Source organism: Leptosomus discolor, chromosome 18 (assembly GCF_034619465.1).
Source record: "Leptosomus discolor isolate bLepDis1 chromosome 18, bLepDis1.hap2, whole genome shotgun sequence".
Taxonomy (NCBI): Eukaryota; Metazoa; Chordata; class Aves; order Leptosomiformes; family Leptosomidae; genus Leptosomus; species Leptosomus discolor.
In genome coordinates, this window is record NC_141408.1 from 11,353,420 (window position 1) to 11,374,984 (window position 21,565).

Consider the following 21,565-nt stretch of genomic DNA (forward strand, 5'->3'; position numbering starts at 1 on the left):
AATCAATCTCTGGGAAAAAAAAAAAAGTTGCTGTCCTGCAGTCTTAATGTGCAAGAAGTCCCATATTTGCCCTCCCAAATTATGGTTTTGACTTAATAAAAATGAAACTTTTTTTTTTTCTTTTCCCTTTTCTGTTTCTTTTAAAAAACTTTTCAAACTTGCAACATCTCTTTCCAGATGCTGCAGGATTTGCAGCTGTCACTCTGATGCACAAAAAGCTTTGTCTATGCACAAACCATTGTAGCCACAGGCCAGGGAAACTGCACTCATCCTGGGAACACCATTCCTCGCACATGAAATACCCTCAGCCAAGACGTTTGCTTTCCATACAGTTCAGCGGATGGTGACCTTTAAAACATGACCTATTTCATACCCAGAAAATACAGAGAATGACAGATTTCCTTTCAAATCCTCCTCTTTGTTTTATCTGTCTTGGGTCATTAGCTAGGACAATAGGATAATAGTGTGGACTGTTAAGCAAAAAAGACAGTTGAGAGAAAAAAACTATGTTCATAATAGTAAACAGAGTTATTACACAGTTAAACAGAGCCATAAAATAGTGAGAGGCTCTAGGAAGCCCTAGGACAGATCATCCTCAACAGCTTTGACATGCATCAGATCAGTTATTACAAATTAGCAAGAAGCAAAGGAAAGCAAATCCCCAGCAACCCATGCTTATGTAGAGATAGACTTCAGGGTTTGCAGAGAGTGACAACAAAATGAAGAGGAAATATTATCTCAGCGCTGTGAAACGGCCCCATGGGCAAAGCTTTCACGTGCCCTAACATGTGCCAAAGCTGATGGGCCACAGAGACCTCCAAATACCTACTAGGAAGGCAGCAAGAGAAGGCACACGGGCACATGTCAGGCAATCAGTAAGTGACAGCCATGTCCACCATCCACCAGGCTGAACTCCTGCACAACCCAGGTCAACACAGCAGCTGGGAAAAAGCTCTGCCCACCCAAAACCTGCAGCCTCTCCTGAGGCCCCGAAATGGCTTTCCCCGGCCGCTGGCACCAGAACAGCATCCTGCTCCTCGGCGCCAGAGCCCCGGCGTTTAATAGAAACCGAATTTACGACGCCTTCCCTTTTGATGTAGTCACGCGGAGCTGAAGTCATCTAATGGCTTTCTGGTTTTCTTTTTTTTTTTTCCCCTTTTCTTTCTTCTTTTTTCCCCCCCTCCCCCACCTTGCTTTCAAAGCATGGGGCTAAATTGCAGCCTATTGTTGCATGCAGACATCTGCGCTGCAGCCAGCCCCAGCCCCAGCAAGCCACCGCCAGACTTCCCTTTTGAAGCCCTAATGGAGTTTTCTCCAGCAAACCGTCCTCCTCCTGCAAGACCAGGAGCGGAGGAGGTAAGAAAAGCTTTAAATTCACCGTTCCCCTTTCACCAAAGACCAAAACATGCCAACACCCAGCTGGCAGTGAGTGCTCAGGTTGGTGTGAGACCATCCCACTGCAGGAGGTTCAGTGGTTGCTCCTACCTACAACCCCATCCAGGTGTGCAGGGCAGGACCCACACTAGCACCAAACCTCTTGCTGCATGGCTGGTTGGTCAACGAGCTCCTTGGGGAAGGCATGAAAATGCACATGAAAAAATCCCTGTTGTGCAGTAGGGAAGAGCTCTCCAGGGAGGTGTCCTTAAAATATCACCGTAAGGATATTGCAGTTCCCTCTCCATCATTTCAGACTCTTCTGGGAAGAGACCCCCAGCGTGCGGGGAAGGAGCGATGAGGTGGATGATTCCCAAAGGCAAGCAGATATGGGCATGGGGGATGTAAGTGATATATCTCATCCACACAGAGGAAAACAAAATCCAAATAAAGTGACAATATGGCTTTAAATGGGTCCAGCTGATCACCCAATATCCCCATGCAGAAATTCTTTTGAAAATAAATCAAGGCCATTCTAATTCAAATTAGAGGAGAAACAGAACTAATTTAATAAAGGCCATTTTAATAAGAATGAAGTCGTTCCCAGCAGGGTTCGCTGCAACTGAGCTAATCCACTTGATCCTTCCTGAGCTTCCCCAGGTACGCAGCCATGGGGCCAAAGACCTCCCAGGCCTCCCCCTGCTCAACGTTAGGGCCAAGCACTCACCGGCAGCAGAGATGCTCAAGGTGCTTTTTGTAAGGGAAGGATGTGCCCCAGAATGAATTCATGTTATGAAATGACCAAGAAAAAAACAGCTAGTCTTGGAAGAGAGTGAGTGTCTCTTATACAAGAAGAGGTAGTTGGCTTCTTACAGGAAAAATGCTTTTTTTTTGGCATGGGAAATTCAGATTTGGGCTTGATGACCCCTCTCAGCATGGCTCCAGCAGTGAGCTCACTGCAGACTCCTCCCCAAGCTCTGCTTACGTCCTCTCCAGCCATCCACGTAGCAGCAGGAGGTTTGAAAAGACAACAAAACCAAAGCAGCTCCTGATTTCCCACTGCGGAAGGGCACTTGGTGGTGGAGCTGGGTCCATGGGGTGCAGGATTCGGGTCATGGACCTGGTAACAGCCAGTGAGACCCTTGCAGAACTGTCAAATTACCACGCACAGCTGGCTCCCTGTCCTGGAGGTTCTCTGCCAGGAGATGAGTGTCTCCACCTTGGGCAAATCTCTCATTTATGTTCTGCAGTGTCATATTTTACAGTGGCCACTGTGGGTCCAGAGGAACTCAACAGGGCTTACAGAGGGTCAAAGCCTAGCATCAAATAAGGTACTATATCTTATTTCAAATCACCTAATGTGGGGGTATTTTTGTATAAAACTATCTCAAATATTAGGAAGTGGTTTGTGGGAAATTCTATTGAGAGTATGTCAAAAGATACACAGAAAAAGAAATGCATAGACACAGAAGTTGCACAGAAACAATGCAAACCCACCACACTGTTTGGATAAGGAATGTTTTTCATACTGGAAACCCTACTCCCTTCCTTCTGGTTTGCTAGGATATAGGTTTTACCATCAAATATTCCCTCTTAAAGAAAGGCAGAGGTAAAAGCAGCTGTCAAAAGTAGCACAAATAAAAGGCAAAGAAAAAGATGGCTGGTTTTCTGAGGAGGAGGAAGAGAAAGACCAGTTTGTATCAAGGAATAAACTATACTTTCATAAAAGCTTATCAGAAAGTAAAATTTCCCGTCCAGAAGCAACCCTTTTATACAGGAAGGAGCATTTTGGAGATCTTGCAAGAACTGAGAAGAGGACCACTGCTCCTAATGAGAAAACTCATCCCATTACCTGGCAAAACCCAAACCCAGCAACCAAACCATCCACTACAATTTCAAACTTCATGCCCAGGCCTGCAGCCATCAGGCCAGGTATGCAGAAACAGGAACGACAGCCCCAGCTACTACACAACATGCCCCCAAACTGAAAATGCTTTTGCATAAGACTAATTGAAGGTTTGGGCCACGATTAGCTGCAAGCTCTGGGCTGAGAGCACCACCTTATTGGAGAAGCCTGACATACTGGCAGGAGCAGTGGCTGAAGGTGTCCCTCAGCAGATGGCAGGTACTCCGTGCCAGGGCAGGCAGCCTCAGCTCTGGCAGCAAGCACAGCAAAATTAACAGTTTGTGGAGTCCTGGTTGACAGCAGCATGAAACTCAATGAGGCAGAAAGTCAGCAACTGGTGCAAACCATATGTGGCCTCAGCCTGGGGACTTCTGGGCAGGAGGTGCCCCCAGGGATAACCAGGGTCTCAAGCTGAGGGTAACTGCCTGACCAATTGCTCCTGGCCATGCTGATCGCAGCTAGTCTCCAGAAGGTCCTGTTATCTCCTTGGTCCAAAAGCAGCAACTGGCTTTGAGCAAACTAACCAAATACTCAGCCATCAAGCGTGGCATGTGCATTAACTTCACGGTCCAAAAAACCCCAAATTCTCTGCTTCCAGGCAGATCTATCAGTGGTGCAAACCCTCTCACCAACACGGCCCAAACCACAAAGGCACAAGATTGTCACATTTTGCCATCAAGTGCCGGTTGCAGAGTGGATGTCGACCTCCCTAAGGTGACCAGCAAGGGACTGAGCACCAGCAAAGTTAATGCTTTTTGCTCTCAGTAAAGGATCTGCTCCTGTTCAACTGTTACAAAAACTGTCCAGACCAGACCAGCTCTGGAGTGGCCTGACACCACAAAGCCACTGCCAAACCTGGGAAACCCATGGCTGAGGACATCTGCACTGGGCATGCTGGGCACCCCAACACAGTACTGAGTGCTTACCTAGGATGACCGCAGAGTACCAAGGACTCCAGCAATTAAACCCTGCCTTGAACTAGCCCAAATTAGGAGCTGGCGAAGCTGCAGCAGCAGCAGAACATTGAAAGAGGAAATTTGTAGAAACAAAGAAAAGAAATGGAAACCAATTTTGCAACTCGGGTCCCGCTATAAGCAGCGCTCACCATCCGCTTTGATGAAAGGCCAAAGTGCGACGCGTTAGATTCAGTGTTGACACACCAAAATGAAAAGCAATGTACAATAGGGCTTATCAAGAGAGCCAGAAGTACAAGATGAATGGGAACGCAGCAACTCAGGAAGTTATTCAAAAGGATCCTGGAGTAATATTACACTTGGACTTCAGAGAAGCAATTAAAGAAGGCAATAAAATTCAAGGTGATAGATGGCCCTGAGGGGACCATGTAAGATAAAGGGAAATTGCAAAAAAGAATACAAAAGTCTTTTGTGAGAGCTACTGGAGGGTACCCAGCTTAGCTCTACAGCAGAGGATAAATGAGCAGCAGTCAAAACAACGTGGGGAACGGCAGGGGATCTGCGGGCTGCTTTGCACCCGTTAGCTGCATTGCCCCACGCTGCGACGCCTAATGCCACTGACTCCATCCTCAGTTGAGATGTGCACAGCAAAACTGTGACTGTGGAGGAGGCTTTTGAGCATCACCATGCCAAAGAGTGCTCCTGACATGCACAGTAAGATCCTCAGCCAAATAAATTGGACCTACTTCAGTGCTATAAACAAAGTCATTAATGGGAAGGCCATTTAAATGCCAGTGTTCATTCCTGGAAGGGTCACCGGACCATCCTTTTAATGACAAATGCATCTGTATTCTTCTGATAGACACAGGGAGTTATCATAAAACAAAGCAAGCAGCTAAATATCCAGAAGTGCCATTCATTATCCTGGAAATATCTCAGCAAACAACTGACTCGCGAGTTAATCATTATAGCTGGGGTAGAACAGCAAAGACAGAGAAACACCCAAGGCGCTGCGCTGACTGGACTGCAAATGGGAAGAGGGGTCGGAGGTGCCGACCTCTAACGTCTGCTGAAGTCAGTGTATTCAGTGGATGATGGCACTCGCCTTCCTCCTACGCACACAGACAGGGAGGATTGATTTCAGAGCCTTGGGGGACGCAGAGCCCCTGCGCAGCTCCTCCCCGGTGCGGTTCAGCTGCTCCCCATCACTCACTGCCACTGTCCAAGAGCAGTTTGCGGGCAAAGCTCCCCTGTGCTTTGGCAAACAGCGTGGTCCCTCACAGACAGACCTGATGTATCTGCTTACCCGCGTGGCCTCAGGTTGCAGCAAGCGCTGCCTCTCCGGGGGGCTCCTCTGTTTGCTTTTCAGGCTCTCAGACCCTGCTCAGGGGCAACGCACAGAGGATGGAGATGGACGCTGCATGGAGCTTTGCACGGTGTCGGTGAAACCTCCCACCATCCCGCCTTGAGCAAACACGGCTCTTCAGCCAGACCCTGCCCTAGCCGCTCTCTCCGCAGAAGCCGGCGCTTCTCAGGGGGGATCCCGCTGGGAGCAGCAGGTCAGAGCCCAGCACCTGCCTTTGCTGCTAAACGCAGGAACCGTTCGCTGTTCTCTGCGCCCCTCTCACCCCAGGGTTAAACCAGAACTACATTATTTGGTTATTTATGTCCCAGATGTAGGACAGCACGTAGAGATTTTCCCAGCCCAACAAGTCTCCTATGGAGCCTCTGTCTCAGCTGCACCGCGCCGGATCCCACGGGAAGCAAACCCCAGGCCAGTGCGTTATTGCTGTTGGAGGAGAGCAGGAGTGTCCCCCGAATACCACTGCAAATATTTATGTCATTCCATGGTGGCTCTCAGCCCCTTGCCACAACCCCTGGGAGTCTCGTGACGTGCACGAGAGCCTGGGAAGGGGCGGTAGCGACCCCCTCGCATCAGTCCCTGTTGCTCCCCGCGGCAGGCAGGCACAGAAATGTGAATCCCAGGGTAAGGGCATAACCCTCAGAGCAACACTTGCCTTTGGCTTGTTAACCACTGTGGGGCCCTCATAGGCACACAAGAGCTGGGAATTTTCTTTTTTTCTTTTTTTTTTTAAAGAAAAAAAGATCACAGTAACGAAGCAGCAGCTAATGGCAGTGGCTGCGCTCCAGCCAAGCTCTCCCAGCAACAGCTCCCAGATGCAGTGAGGTTTGAGGGAGTGGGGTCACTTCATCAAGTGCTCCAAGCAGATGCAAAACTACGAATGCAGACACAAGAGCTGTACTGGGGACTTCCTGGAAAGCTGGATGGAAAGGAGGAAAGGGAAAGCGACAGTGAAATTGGAAGGATTAGCAAATTACCTAATGATTGCAAAACTCTTTGAAGACGGAACGGGTGGGATAAAGCTCTTATGAAAATCCCCAAATACCCCAAACTGTGAGATAATCACTTGCTGGACTTTGGCCAGAAATCACAGTCCCTGCCATCGATGAAGAGCAATCGTCGAAAATCCTGCTGGCAACTCCCCGATCTGCCAGACCTCAGCTCTTTGCCTTTCTTTATTACTTTTAGCCCAACAGAGACAGTGCAGCTGTATCCCCTCTGGAAGGAGCAATTATCTGGTGATCCCCAGGGGAAGAAGGACACATTGCACACGGTGGGTGAACCAGAGAGAAAGGCTCCTCTTGCCTCACCAGCACCCCATGGGGTCCCGAGCCACCTCAAATCTGTGATGCTGCTCATCAATACATCTCCTCTGAATGGCTGGGTGAAAACATCTCCAAGACCTGGCACAGCCAAACCGAGGGACCCCAGAGTTGCCCTGGCGAGATGACTCTGTCCTGGGGGCTGCAAAGGCAAGAGCTTGGAGATCAGTAGCAAAGGGCAAAACTTCTCCTTGCTCCAAGAAATAGCCTGAAGCATATGTCAAGATAGCTGTGATGCTGCAGATGGGCTAAACGCAAGAAACCCCCTCCTTATTAAAACCCTCAGCAAACCCTCCTTCTCAAACTGCTCATTTCTGCAAATCCACATTGCCAGCAAACCATTTGCTTGCTTAGTATTCACACACCTGTGAGTTTATTCACACACTGTGAGTTAGGCTGGAAATAGGTATTAAAACACCCATCTAAGCGTCCAAGTCACCCAGCTCTCCCCTCCAGCTGTACCACAGGAGAGGTCCCCACCACGCATTCTTCAGTGCTCCAGGTAAATAAATAATACTCCCGCCAGGAGGCAGAGAATCAATATGCTTTCTTCCTTTGCAGTAAATTATGTTCTGATTAAAAGCTAAACGAGCTGAACTCAAACGCCAATTAACCATCAGAAAACATCAATAAAATATGTTGTTACTGCCTAATGAGGTACCTATTTCTTCATCCATCATTTCCCTCGGGGACACTTACTTGGCGTTATCGGAGAGGCTGCAGGTGAAGCGCACGGCAGGGTGGACAGTCCCAGATGCTCAGCTCAGGATGGGGATGGGAACCTGCCTTTGCACGTGTATTTCTGTCTAATGACACACAACTCTTGGATGCCAAATGTGTGCCAGAAGTGTCCTTAGACAAGCTTCAAAGTTAATCAGGGCAACTACAGCCTCATCCACAGACTCTGCTTTACTCCCATGGGAAGCTCAGCCAGGTTGTCTGCATCCCCGTGGCACCAGCAGCACCCAGGCACAGGCAAACTCTTCCACCAGGAGCAAGATCAACACGACGTCAAGCCTGGACTGTGGTAAAAAGCCATGCACACCAGCAGGACTCATTAGGACCGCAAGCACTTGTTTCAATTATTAAGCAGCATATTGTATTGTCCACAACATAGTCCACAAGCTTGCCAGCTCTAGTGACGGAAGCTCAGCAAATGCTTGCTTCTGTTGTTCATCCTTCTTCATCAGTTTTCTAAGCTATATTCACCATCTTGTGATTTTCTGAGAGCAAGGGACAAAGTCAGCTCAACCCAAATCAGTTTCGTGGCGTGGATTACAGGCAAGAGGCTCTTTGATGTGCTGCTTAGGTGACATTTTTTTGGGGAGCAATGCATTGACTAAGAAACCAGGAACATGGCTCAGATGCTCTCCACATCCACATGCTCTCACCCTCATTATGCTCTATCACATTGACAAGTTGAAGCAGCAAACCCTTCCCGTGTATTAACAGACTGACTTTTCTGAAATTTCAGAGCATTTTCATCCAGAGACCAAAACCTGCTGCTTCTGACAACCGTCTTGGAAATCTGGTATCAGTCTGCAGACAGAGGAGCAGAGCACGCACCTGGCAACTATTCCTTGTACTGACTTGAGGGTCTACACAAGAGGCAGGTAAGATCTGGCTTCACCACGGGAGATGGCATAGATGGGCAAGTGTGTGGTGAGGAAAGGATATTTTCCAGAAGACAACCTGCAACCCACAAGCACCTCGTGTAGAAATGTATTTTTTCTTTTATGTCCAGGCAGAGCTGCTGAGCCCCAGGTGCTGCCACAAGGCAAATATTAGACCCTTCTCCAAGAGACTTCACTGACACGAGAAGTGAGCCTTGCTCATCATGCCCAAGAGCAGAGCGTCTCTTATGGCTCTTTTTCTTGCCCACCATGAAAGGGTGGCCACCAAGAAGCAAAGTGAGAGGAACCTCTTCTCTGTCCAGCCATGGAGCATCAATGGGAGAGTCAAGAGCAGAGGCAGTGGGGGTCTGTGTCATTTTCTATGTGGGTTTTTCTCTGTAGAGGAGAAGAAATTGGGATGAGAAACAAGGAGGTAGGGAAGAAACAACTGACCCACTGTTAAGAGTTGGTAGATCCTTCCAAAATGCAGTCACAGACCTTTTCCTTCTCTTTTTGTCATTAAAATACTTGTGCTGACCAGTCTCTTCCCTCCTCTTCTGCTTTGGATTCAGCTCTGAAGTTTACTTTGGGTGCTTGGTAACTGCTCCCTTTTGAGAAAAGATGGGGCCACCAAGAAGTATCTTTTCCTGATGCTGGTTCTTTTTTAATCTTCTGCTTCAGCTCCAACCTGCGTGACGATGCCCATCACTGACAACTGGTGTGACCCAAGACGCCTTTGACCGCTTGGCAGAAGAGGGGAAGCCGTGCAGGCAGCGCTTTGCACATCACTCGCCGGCTCGTGCGGCACCTGACATTTTGGAGGCATTGCAAAATCCATCTCCAAGCTGACAAAACACACCCTGTGGCATTTAGGAGGGTTTGCAGATGGTTATGCAGTGGTTAGGAAAGGTCGTTTTATTATTATGGGAACTGAGTGAGGGGCCCAGCAATTGTGTCAGCCAGCATTGAGATTTTGGGTTTAAGCAACCCAAAAGAGATAAAAAGATAAAAGTCACCCTGGACACACTGGACTTTTTTTTTTTTTTTCTTTTTTTGAAAAGCCTCAGTCAGCTCATCCAATAACTATTTGTCTTTATACAGCCTCTTTCATCCCAAATTGTGCTGCAGCATTTCAAAGACTTTCAAATCACAGATTCTCTACTCATTGACCCCCACATGGTATCAGTTGCGTAGCTGGGAACGTGAGAATGACTTCCTCGTCTTTCCACATGCAGTAAGAGCTGCACACGCTGCCATGCGTTAGCCCAATCCCATAAAAAATTCAATACTTTTTCACCCAAGGGAATTTTTTACGTTGCTGATAACAGGGTGTGCTGGGTGGGCTTCCCGAGGCTGCTCCCCCACGCCTGCCTCTTCTGCACCAAACAGGCTCAACTGCCATCACAAGCTGAATTTTCCTCAGACACGTAACTGGTATAAAAAGTCTGTAGAGAGATACCTAATCTTCATAAAAGGGCCATAATTTCCATAAATTAACCCAGGCATCCAAGGGAGATACTAGCCAGCCAGAAAGGGGGGTTACCCCATCACACACTGCCTCAGAGAGGGGAAAACAAAGCAGCCCAGGGGTTAAGGGCAGACAAACCCTACACACACACATGCCCCTCACCAAAAATTACAGTGTCTTGCACAAATAGAGGTCAGTTTATCCTAGAGCCGTGACACTGGTGCTGTGGGGGAAATCTAGATTCAGCATCTTTTATAAGCTGTTGTTGCTTGAAATATAGTTCATCTCCCTGACATTTTAATGTGGTTTGTTTTTTTTTTTTTAAGGACAGGAACACTCTCCCTCGGTTCCTACACCACGAGGTGTGCTTAAATAAAGGGTGGCACCCTGCCACTTCCCCGCTGATGCTGGTGAGGTGGCTTTTTTAAAAAAGAAAACTAGACACCAGCAGAACAGTGCCACAGACTGCGATTAATTGCTCGACATCCCCACGTGCAAACGGGCCGAGTGCCACAGAGCAAATTCATCGGGCTGGAGGGATGAGGAGAGCAGAGTCTTCCTTGCATCGCATGTGGTTTGGACGAGGAGGCTAAGGCAGGGCTCATCCCCTCTCCCTCTTGCAGCCCCATTTCACATAGGAAACTAATAATTTGCCAGTAGTGGTACCATCACAGCACATCTAGACCTCACCATTATTCCCTTTTAGCCTTAATATTTAAAAAAACCCTGCAAAGTGCAATTTTCCCCTGTTTCCAAGGCACTCTGCTCAGCTTTAGCCCACATACAGGGGCTTTAGAGAACGTCTCTCTTTTTGCAAAGAAAAGATGAGCCGAGGGCATGACACATTAAGTTAGGAAAGAGCCAGAGTTGTCATTAGTGGGGTCTGAGCTGTGCAGCCTGTTTCATACTGCAGGATATTTTAACGTATTGCAGATGTCTTCAACAGCCATGAAGAGTGATCTTTACTCTTGGAGCAAGCCCAGCAAAATAAAAAAAAAAAAAGAGGAGCCATTAATACAGCATACAGTTGACTTAGTTGAATCTCCATCATCCCCTTTGCTTTCATATCAGGTATTTGGGGTTTTAGAGGGTTTTCATTCATGAATCAGCTTCCTTTTATGTTTGTTACAGCAAATAACAAATAATACTTAGCGCTTTTGTAGCACTTTGCATCTGAATCTGAGAGCTTTGCAAGAAGCTGCGTGAGATGCATTTTCCTTGCACATCTAATAGCAAAAGGCAAAGGTAAGAAGCTCGTCGAGGCTGACAAGCTCGCCCGACAGACTGTGTCTGAGTGTCCCTCAATGTGTCATCACTTCATACCTATAATTTCAGCTTGTACTCCTGCTAAAAATGAGTGTGATGTCAGAAACTTGGAATGATAATTTGAATTCAAGATCAAATAATAACACACATGGTGTAGGAGCCGGATTACGTGCTTGGTTTGGGGATAAAGGCAGCGAGCTGGTGGTCACAGCGTCCTGATAATATTCGTCCTGTATAAACTGAGTTTATTAATACAGTTTTAGCCACAGTCACAGCACACAGGATAGTAAATAAGAGGAAAAATGCTCATTTTAGCTTCAATGCAGCTCCATCAGAAAGAATACATTTCAAAAAAGCAGGGCATAAAAACCCAAACATCATCTGTAAGTTAAATCCTTATACCAGAGGGCTGAAGAAGGGTTATAAATAGATTATTTCATCCAGGGTCACAATAACCACTTTTTCTTTCTGTACTTTCTTGTTTTCAAGGGTGACAATTCATGTAAGCAAACCCATACTTGCAAACCTGATCAATTTAGAGCTCATGTAGGAAAAGACATCTGAGCCAGGCACAGGGCTAAGCTTATATTTCTCAAATGACACAGAAGCGAACAAGAAAATAGATCTTCACTCTACCCACAGCTACACGGGCAAAATCCATTTTGCTTCCAGTCCCAGCATGTCACCTCTCTAGCTACACCAACTGCTTAGAAGAGTTTTTAAATGCCCTCCCTAACGCGACCACGTATCTTGAAACACTATGAATTTTGGTGGGGAAGCTGAGGACCACGTTATCTTTTGTACACTGCATCCACGCTGGGATGTTTGCCCATACCTAGCGCCCTATGTGCAAATGGGGTTGCACCTTTCACCCGTTGTCTTAGTGGAGCTGCAGCCTAAGAGGTGCAGGCACCAACAGACGAACGGACAGGCAAAGCTGGACTTTGGGATGGAGCTTTCCTCAGCTGCTCTGCCAGCTCTTCCCCGGCCACTGACTGGTAGAAAAGCCTTTCTCCACAGAAAGCAGCAGGATGGGAATCAGCAAAGCCAAAATCTCACTTTGGATAGATTCTGGGCAGCCTTCAGGGGTTGGTGGAGCTTCCATGGTACATCCCCAGGACAGTACGAGCTGGTACAATCAAACACCCCAAGGTCGCAAGGGAAAAAAAAAGCAGCCTTCGCCCAAGGCTTCACTTTCTCCTCTCCCCCAGCTCCACTCAGCACTTATCCCACGTTCAACAAGTCCTCAAACCAGGGGAAAGCCTGACTCACTCCCTATCACGGTCATCAGTCATCCATACATGTGGCTTTGGTCTGTGGAAAAAGAAACCAGTTCAATTTTCCAATAGTTTATAGCCAGATATTCCTGCTGGCAAAGAGAGCTGTGAATTTTTTACAGGGGCCCTTTGCTCCTTACGTGTTTGTGTTTTCAGCTCCTTTGCCTGGAACAACTCCTGCTGGAAACCCGAGCGGCTGCAGGAAAGATACGGGGCATCGGAGCAGCTCCATCCTATGCCACGTGGCTTTGCTAAAGCCTTTTGTCCCCTTTCCCATTCATAAGGCAAGGCTGGGCAGACAGACATCACCCCGGGTGCCGAGAGCACCAGCAGCACCAACTGCCTCCTTAACCCTGGCACCGCGTTTTGGAACGGGGCGGCTGCCGGCTCTGCCTGGGGCTGAGTCGCTTTCCGAGGAACCCGCCTGGCACTTTTCCACGGGGCTGGAGTTAGAGAGAGGCAGGAAGATAAAAGACTGTCCCAAGGTCGTGGCCATGGGGAAGAAAACACTTGTTCAAATGTCTCTGATCCTACGCAAACACCTCCTCGAATGGGTGTTGGAAAACGTGCTGCACAATATGAGAGTTTCCTGAAGAGCAAAACTGCCTCTTCTAAGGCACAATAAACCCTAAAGGTTTACAATAGCAGCACAAGGCGACAAAATACTGAGCGCAACTTCTACGGCCACCGCTCAACACAACGCTCACGTGCAACGGCAGCGTTTATTCGATCTGAAAGGTCCCCCACCAGATCGTGACCCAGCAAGGCGCAGCCAGAGCCAGGCGGTTGCTCTCACATGGCTCCATCGGCCTTTCTGGAGGCACCGCGTGGTCGTGCCCCAGGCACGTCCCAGCCCCTCGAGGAAGGGGCACTCAAGACACCCGGGTTCGGTTAAACTGCATTATACGTTTATAAGTAGCGATGGGACCAAATCCAAACTCTGACTTCCAAGGGATCTGGGAAAGGAGATTTCATTTGGTTCCTTTAGCAAAAGCCACCCGAACACAAGCGCCGCAGGGAAGGCCGGGGTCTCAGTAGGGTCTGGAGACACACGATCCAGCCTTTGCACACGTCATGCACCCTGACGTCCGTACGAAAGCTCACCCAAATGATTTCCACGCTCAGGCTCGTTCGAAGCACTCCGGGCTCCTCCAGCACAAGTTAAATTTTTTGCTTTGCTGATGGTTTGAATTTACTCGCTGGAATAAGCACCCACTGAACTGCGCTGAGCCACAGCCACGTTGGAGAGCCCAGGCCAACTTTTTTCTGGCCATACAGACCGGGACGTGTTTACCCAGCACTCGGAAAAACAATTCAACTTTTATTTTAGCTCAGAGGAGAGACCAAGGGGTCACCTTTAAGCTAAGGGTGGTATAAATAGAGGCTGAGTGAAAGAAGCAACGTACAGAAAGCCAGGGAAGTGCTCTCCCCAGGAGGGAGGAGGAAAGCAAGACCCTGTAATGCCAAGCAGAATGTATTTAATAGAGAAGGTTAAGAGGGATCAGGGTCCGGGTCAGCCCCATTCTTCAGCCCCATCTGTTCCACCTCTGTACGGATGTGGGCAAGTTCACAGCTGCCTCAACCTACATATTCATGTCTATTCGTGCCACGGAATGTAATGCCATACCTTCGGCAGGCAGAACAAAAGCCAAAACTTCTGCAACACTCCTGGCCCTGAGCTTTCTCCTGCTCTCGTACGCCACTGCCAAGTCTCTGTCAAAGAAACTGCGGGGTGGGAAAGAGATCTGGGGGGAAAGAGGACGGATGCTGGAATATAACCCTGAGGTATGCAGGTTTTTAGGGACATAAAGAAAATCAGTGTCTCAGAAAACCGCCACCAAATGCCGGGATGAAATTACTTTTCACCCAGCATCCTGAGCTGCCAAATAAAAGAGGGTTTAAAGCACAGCCGGTGGCACCCAAAGCCCGAGGCAAGGATAAGTCATGGACAAGGAGCTGCCACACAGTTCTGCTGTTGTTGGACTTGTCACCTGCGCAGTCCCTGCTTTCCTCTCCAAGGCAACACCCATCAATCTCCCAGGGATGCTCCAGGGCTTAGCAACTGTCTGCGAACCCATGAGGATCCCTGACGGGCACCTCACTGCACGGCAGAATATGGTGATATTTTCTTTGCTGCATTAATACAGCTGTAACCATTCCCATGTGAACACTTGCCACCTGCCAGCCTTTGCCGCTGCAGCCTCCTGAGGGACCGCTGGCCTGGAGAAGCTGTCCCTTGCTCTGGCACGGAAACAACTGCATGGTGGGGTGCAAATTCCGAGCTGTGCAAAGGTGGGGGAGAGGACCGAGTGTGTCCAACGAGCACCATCTCATGCAGAACAAAAACCTCAGTGCTGCACAGCCTGCATTTATTCGCGTTTGCTATTGCAAGTTTTACCACCACGGCTTGCTAGAAGCCCGTTTGCATCTCCAGGCTTACACTGGCACTAACTTCTTCACAGCATTTAGTGCCAAAAGAACCGAGCAGGGAGACACGTGAAAGCAGGTATTCGGCAGCGGAGCAGTTTGCTGTCGCATAAGTGGCCTCGGGTTATTTTTACAAGGAGCGCAGAGCGCACATTTGGCCGTGGCTCACCGTTAATCTCCCCGGGGCAAAACATGGAGGAGAAACCAGCTTAGTCACGATGCTTTGGAAAAGGGTAACCTCAGCGGGGGAACAGGGCCTCTCCACCTGGAAACATGCCCGTCAAAATAGGTTTCTCCAGTTTCCCATCTCATTGCCCCATGGGGGAGGAGAGAGGAAAGGATCTTATTTTCCATAAGAAAAGGGAAAGGGATATATCAGTACCCTTGCATGGGTTTAGCTACGCAGTACAGGGATGTGTCTGTATCTTGAGCTCAACCCTGTAGGACATAGAACATCCATCCTTGGTCTGGAGATGGAGATTTGGGTTCCTGATGTCCCTGAGCCATGTCTGCACGCTGCTGCACTCGCTGCACTCTTCCCAGCACGGTTTATTGAGTGTAGGAAGTTTTATGAAGCACTTCCAGAGCCAATTTCACACTGTAGCCCAGGCAGACACACTTCAAGCATCACTATGGCTTTTCCTCAGCAAAATCAAAGAAACCTTTTCAAAAAAGCAATTTCCCTCATTTTTAAATACTGGTGGAGGATATTATTAAGTAAAACATCCACAAGAAGCGACAGTGAATGCCTCCATCCCTTCATACACTCTTACAGGAAATTAAAGACCCATTAGCAGTAAGTTCAGGAGAGCAATGCCTGCAGGTCCCAGCTCAGACCCTTGCCCTATTGCACCTACGGATGTCCCCTTCTCAAGAAGAGCTTAAAAACACCACGTCCAAATCAAAAGAAGGCATGAGATGGGTAAACGCCTTGCAGTTCAGCAGCAGAGATGAGAACAGCTGAGCTAGCTCTGAGTTTGCTGTCTCCAGGAGAGAAAAACAAACAAACAAGCCCCCCCCACCCCACAAAAGCCAAGGATATAGAGTGCAACAAGCGTGGTCTTGGCAGAAATTCAGAGGCCTGATGAGCTCGCTGAGACCTGCTGGGAGATACACACATCCCCTCCAGGAACACCTGAAAAATATCTGGGGTTCACCGTGTGATCCCCAATGGGGGCTGGGTCTTGCTCAGATGTCCCCCCCGAGATGCTGCTGGCACATCGGTGGTGCCACCCTCCAGGAGGGCTGCAGGAAGGGCTGCATCACAGGGGACAGATCCACAAGCACCCTACCCGGGGCAATTGCACCTCTCCTCCCCACTTCAGGTTACCCCAGTGTATGAAGTTTTACACACTGCAATGAACCTGGATGATTGATGCCATGGTGCTGCTCCAGGCAGCTCTTACCCAGGGACAAAAAGGCATGGGAAGGGTTTGGAGGATAAGGAAGGAAACTGTTGGGAAGTGGTTTGTGGTGGCCCTGAAACAGAGCTCCATCACATCTGCAAGCGTGACCAGAGCCAAACACAGGTTATGGGGGTGGAAGGGCTTCCTTTTTGCTCAAAGGTAGCTTATTGGTTCCAGACAGCAAGTTCAGGGAAGCCACACAGCTCCCACACTCCCAGGAAAGCTGTTGCAATGAAGACATCCCACCAGGAAGCTCTGCAAACCTTCCTTTGGGCTTACTGGAAAACATCACTCAGCCTCTTCCTACAATTCACACCATTTATTTTAAATGTAACTTTAATTCCTGACAAGGGGAGAAGAAAAACACAACCATGACAGATGAGCCTTCAGCTCCCCCACCACACTCCAACCTGTACCAGACAAGATGAACAGAAATGACTCTTTAAGAGGATGCCCGTTCCTGGGAGTTTCAAGAGGAGTTGAGGGAGCATCACCAACTACGGCTCCCTCTTGCCCTACAGCCTGCACGGTGCTTTGCAGAAGAAAGGTATTTCCTCTGAAAGGTGTGTATCTTAGATGTTTGCAACCGATTCATCTTTGGTGCATATCACGTCACCACGACTGTGGTGCCAGGACAATCACACCAGTTTCGTAGAGCTGTGCCATCCTTCCAAAATTACATGTAGGGAACTGCAGCACAGGAGGACTAAGAGATCAAAAATTCCCAGAGATCTGATACCACCTACATCTCCTACAATCACTGTCTGATAGCTTTTGGTCTTCTCTCTCACTCCTCTTCCTCCTTATCCAGCTTATTTCGAGAGCTCAGAAAATTTCACGCCTTTCTAAGCTTACACTGCTCTGCAAATCAGATACTGACAATATCACTTCTTTAAAAGAAAGCCTGGGGAAAGAAATCTTAGTTATCCAAACAGCCAGTGGCCACCACGCAAAGTCACATTTACCATGAATGGGAGCGAGCCAGCCTGGGATTTTCAGAAGCCCTTATGCTGCTATAGCTGCCAGGGAGCAAACGGGGCCAAGAGTTTCAAAAGCCCACACCTGTCTGTGGCTGCGCTCATGTCAGAGCCCAAACAGCAGCCTGTGGAGGCTGCACTTTTTTGGCCTTGAAGGCACAGCCAAGGACTCTCTCGTCATTTGGGGTCATGATAAATATCGCACAAGGGCGAGGAATGGCCTGTTATCCTTGTGAGGCAGAAAGCGTTCCTGGTGGGGTAAGGTCTTTAACACAGAAACACAAAGTGGCAGAAAGCAGAAATAATTTGCTAACACGCGAAGTATTAACAACAGGCGAATGTTACTTGGTCAGCTGGAAAGCTCAATACTGTGCAATCAAACCACGATCTCCGAGCAGGTCCTCTTGGTCCAAAGACACACAAGCACAGCAGTAACCGGGAGGCTTTTTCCCTGGCACTCAGGGAAAAGCTCCACACTCCCAGCAGAGTGGTTTCCCAAGCCAACAAGGTTACGGAGGTGTGATGAGACCATGGTACCTACCGGCTTGGGGCAGTGGATGTATCTAGCAAGGCTGATGATCAAGTCATGAGTGATTGGATCCACTAGGTTTCGAAAGCTGGCATATCGATAGAGGACATCATCCAGAGAGGTCGACTCCATTCCTAAATCCTGCAGAAAACACGGTAAAGGTGCAACATTAGATGGGCTACCAAAGCCACTGCTAGCATGGATCTTAAAATCAGTCCACATTGGTGGTCCCCTTGAAGAAGCCAAGAAGAAAGTGATCCCCCACCACAAGGATGGGACACACAAGCACATCACCCCGGGGAAAGCTGCACGCCTGTGTTTTATCTGCTCTGCAAAAAGGCATTAGGGCTGCAGGATGAACACCCTCATGCCACCCACAAGCCACCGAGCGAATAGTATGCTTGCAACAAGGTAAAATCAAATACAACTCCAGAGAACACAACAGCTTGATCAGCATGAAACTGGAATCGGAGAATAAATATAGCATAGATGTGCTCTGGGTCTGCTGTGCATAGAGAGGAAAGAATGAGCCTAAAATTGCAGCAATGGCAACAGGAGGATAAATTGCAGGGGCAGGGAGAAGAGTGAAGTGCTGGACTAGATTGCCTGGGGAAGGGGTGGAGGCTCTGCCGTTGGAGACTGGACAGGGATATGTCAGGAACTGTTCAGGTTGAGCTGAGCCTGCCCTAGGCATGGATCAGACCTCCTGAGGTCCCCCTCCAAGACTCTTTTCTATGATTTGCAATCCTTAGACATAATAATTCGAGGAATTTTGGCAGAGAACTCATCATTATATGAAATATGTTAGCGCACAGACATGGGGAGGGGAAGGGTTATATATAGTGTACTCCTTTTACTTCAAATATTTTATCTCCACTATGCTTTGTTCCTTAGCAGCAGCCAGTCAGGGGATAGAACAGCACTCCTCTCAGATGAATACACATTGCAGCGAGGTCCACCAGCCACCCCATGGGATGGCCAGAGCTAGTCCATCAAGGAGATGTGCCCCACAGGTCCTATCCAACACCAGAGCTCCAGGAGAGCTGGCTCATTTTCCAGCCCTGCCTTACTGAGTGTGCTTGAGCAAGCCATTTCCCTTTCGCCTTTTATTTTTGACAGGAGTAAGATGGTTTGTATTTCTCTTGAAAGGCCTGACTTCGCTTTTAAAGACTGAAGCCCAGAAACAGCCTCCTCTACTCGGTATGGATGGGATTTAGCAAAATGAAGACCCATGAGTCCTACTGCATTTCAGGAAATTCATCTCTCCTTTGGGTAATGCATCCACCTTCCCATAGCAGAGACACCACCACACCTACCCCAAGGCATTTACTTTCCAGATGACCTCTAAAAGGCTCAGTGGGCAGGGACATGCCGACACTGAGACCTGTCTGCCACCCTGCTGTGAATTTGGCAGGATAGAGCCCCAAAACAATGTGGAAGTGGTTGGTTATATCTCCACTTAATAGTGGAGATATAACTTGGTAAGATAAAACTAACCACCAGCATTGTTCCAGTGCAAACACTTGTGTAGGAAGCCACAATCTCTGGTCCTTCAAGCCCTCACTGGCAATGGGAGCTGGGTTTGTAAGCTGGTGGGCTGGTCAAACTCCGAGTATCTACTCCTGCTTGTTGAACCAAAATACAGAACAAATGAGGAATCATTTCAACGATCCATGAAAAATCAGGCAATGATGAAATCCTCATATCTCTATCTCCACTAGCATTGAGGAAAATGACTTCTAACCCCCAAGAACAGCCACGCTAGAGACAAAGACTTGTCCACAACTGCATCAAAGGCCAAGTCCTCCTCCCACGTAGCTGGCGGCATCTGGCATGAAGAGTTTCATGATGTTTGAAAACACACATGTCTCTGGGGGTGAAAAGGCGCTCCCAGGGATTAATCATGGTGGCATCAAACCAAACTGGTCCAGTTCTACAAAGAATTTGAGGCTGAAAAGAGCTGAGCTGCCAAATTGAGATGGAAGTTCCAGGTGAACAAAGAATGACCAATGCAAGAAACATGTGTAAAGGGGAAAGTATTTGGTGCCCTGGTCCTCTTCTTAGGGAAAACCAGCTGGCTACAGGAATGAAATACAGGATGGGACCCTGAGGGCAGGGGCTGCTGTTCTGTGGAGCTGGGGAAAGTGAAACATAAAAGTTATTTATAAGGTACCAGTTATAGGAAGGTGCTATCTGGCCACGTGGGAGTCTCAGTCTGGCTAAGTGACTCAATAAAAAAAAAATAAATTTGAAAGTGTCAGACACACAGCACAGGGCTGAGACAATCTTACCCACCATCATCCTGCAAAAAGCAGCCTCCCTGACTTTCCTTTTGTTTATAGTTTTGACTAATAACTTGTTATTTATTGAACATTTTGCACTTCTGCAGAACTTGCCGCGTGAAGACATTAGAGCATCTCACAAATGCAAATTGCACTTATTACCCACAACTACAAGTACTTACATTTAGAAACAATGCGTTTAAAACAAAGGCATCACGCAGAGGCATCATCTCCCTTACAGAGCTGAACAGAGCAGCTCGGTGAGATGTTAAGCCCTGCAGGTGTGAGAAGGGAGTCCATCTCAAATATGTGCTACAGCCAAAGCACTGCAGCTCCCAGCCCTCATGGTATAAATGCAGCTTTTGCCCAAACAAGTAGAAGTGCAGTAGGGTTGCATATAGCTGCTGTTGTAGGAAATTTTTTTAAAAAAAATAAAAAAATAAAAATCAACATGACAGTAAGAAAGTAGCTTTACACATTCTAAAAATTACCAAAAAACCCCCCCAACAAATCCACACAAAACTGAAGATAATCAAGATAATCAAGAACACTTGAGTAACCTCCCTTTATACATGTACACATGGATAAAGACCAGGCAGAAAAATAGAGATATAATTCAGGATCTTCAACTATCCGTGATCCTTGTCAGACCCAGGACATGGATGGGGACGGAAACGCGTGGCTGAGGGTGGGGACTGTCCCCATGTCCTGGCAACACTGCAATTTGAGCAGCTTAGGTGTGTGTTAAAAGCACCCCGAGACAGACTTCCTCCGGCCGATGCCCCCAACCTCGGCTGCTCCAGGGTCACAGTTTGCAGTTCATTATTGACAGCCACACACACAATTTGTTAATAATTTACACAAAGAAGTTCCCGTTCTGCTGTCCCCAATGTTTTAATATAACAAACCTAAGCCGGTAACATCTTGGCAACCTGCAATAAATTGGAGCCTGTCCTGAGCTCAGAGATGCTCCTGCCCCAATGAACCGCATGGGAAGGCACATTGGTTGTAGGTGCTGATGCTCTGTGACTTCAGACAGGCTGAAAATGATCATCTTCACTTAAAAAAACAATAAATCTATTCCACCTTCAGACACTGGCCGTAGCAGCCAGAGGGATCTCACATTTCTTGCAATTACAGCTTGTGCCACAAACGAGGTGGCAAGTCTTCAGCGTACCAGATTCCTTGTTATTTTGGGGGGCATCACTGCAGCACTGGCTGAGTTAACACTGGTTTTGCAAACACGCATGCCATTTGGCTAAAAAGAGTCGAGGCAGTTAAAAAACCACACGTGTGGGGCTGTTTTCCCTTGCTGGGAGCATCAAAAAAGCCCCAAACCAACAAATCCAACCAGCCACAAAACCCAACCAGCCAATGCGCTCACTGATTGCAAATATACCCAGTCTGAAAAATAAAGAGGCTGAACCGATTTATGATCTAT

General features: G+C 48.0%; 1 protein-coding gene across 1 annotated transcript in view; it reads right to left on the reverse strand.

Moving 5' to 3' along the window:
- The window catches only part of LRRC75A (leucine rich repeat containing 75A), a 91,096-nt gene that overhangs the window by 39,964 nt on the left and 29,567 nt on the right, over positions 1 to 21,565 (reverse strand). The window contains exon 2 of the mRNA XM_009961447.1: positions 17,855 to 17,983. Coding sequence (XP_009959749.1) covers positions 17,855 to 17,983 — 129 coding nt within the window. The remainder of the gene's footprint in view (positions 1 to 17,854; positions 17,984 to 21,565) is intronic.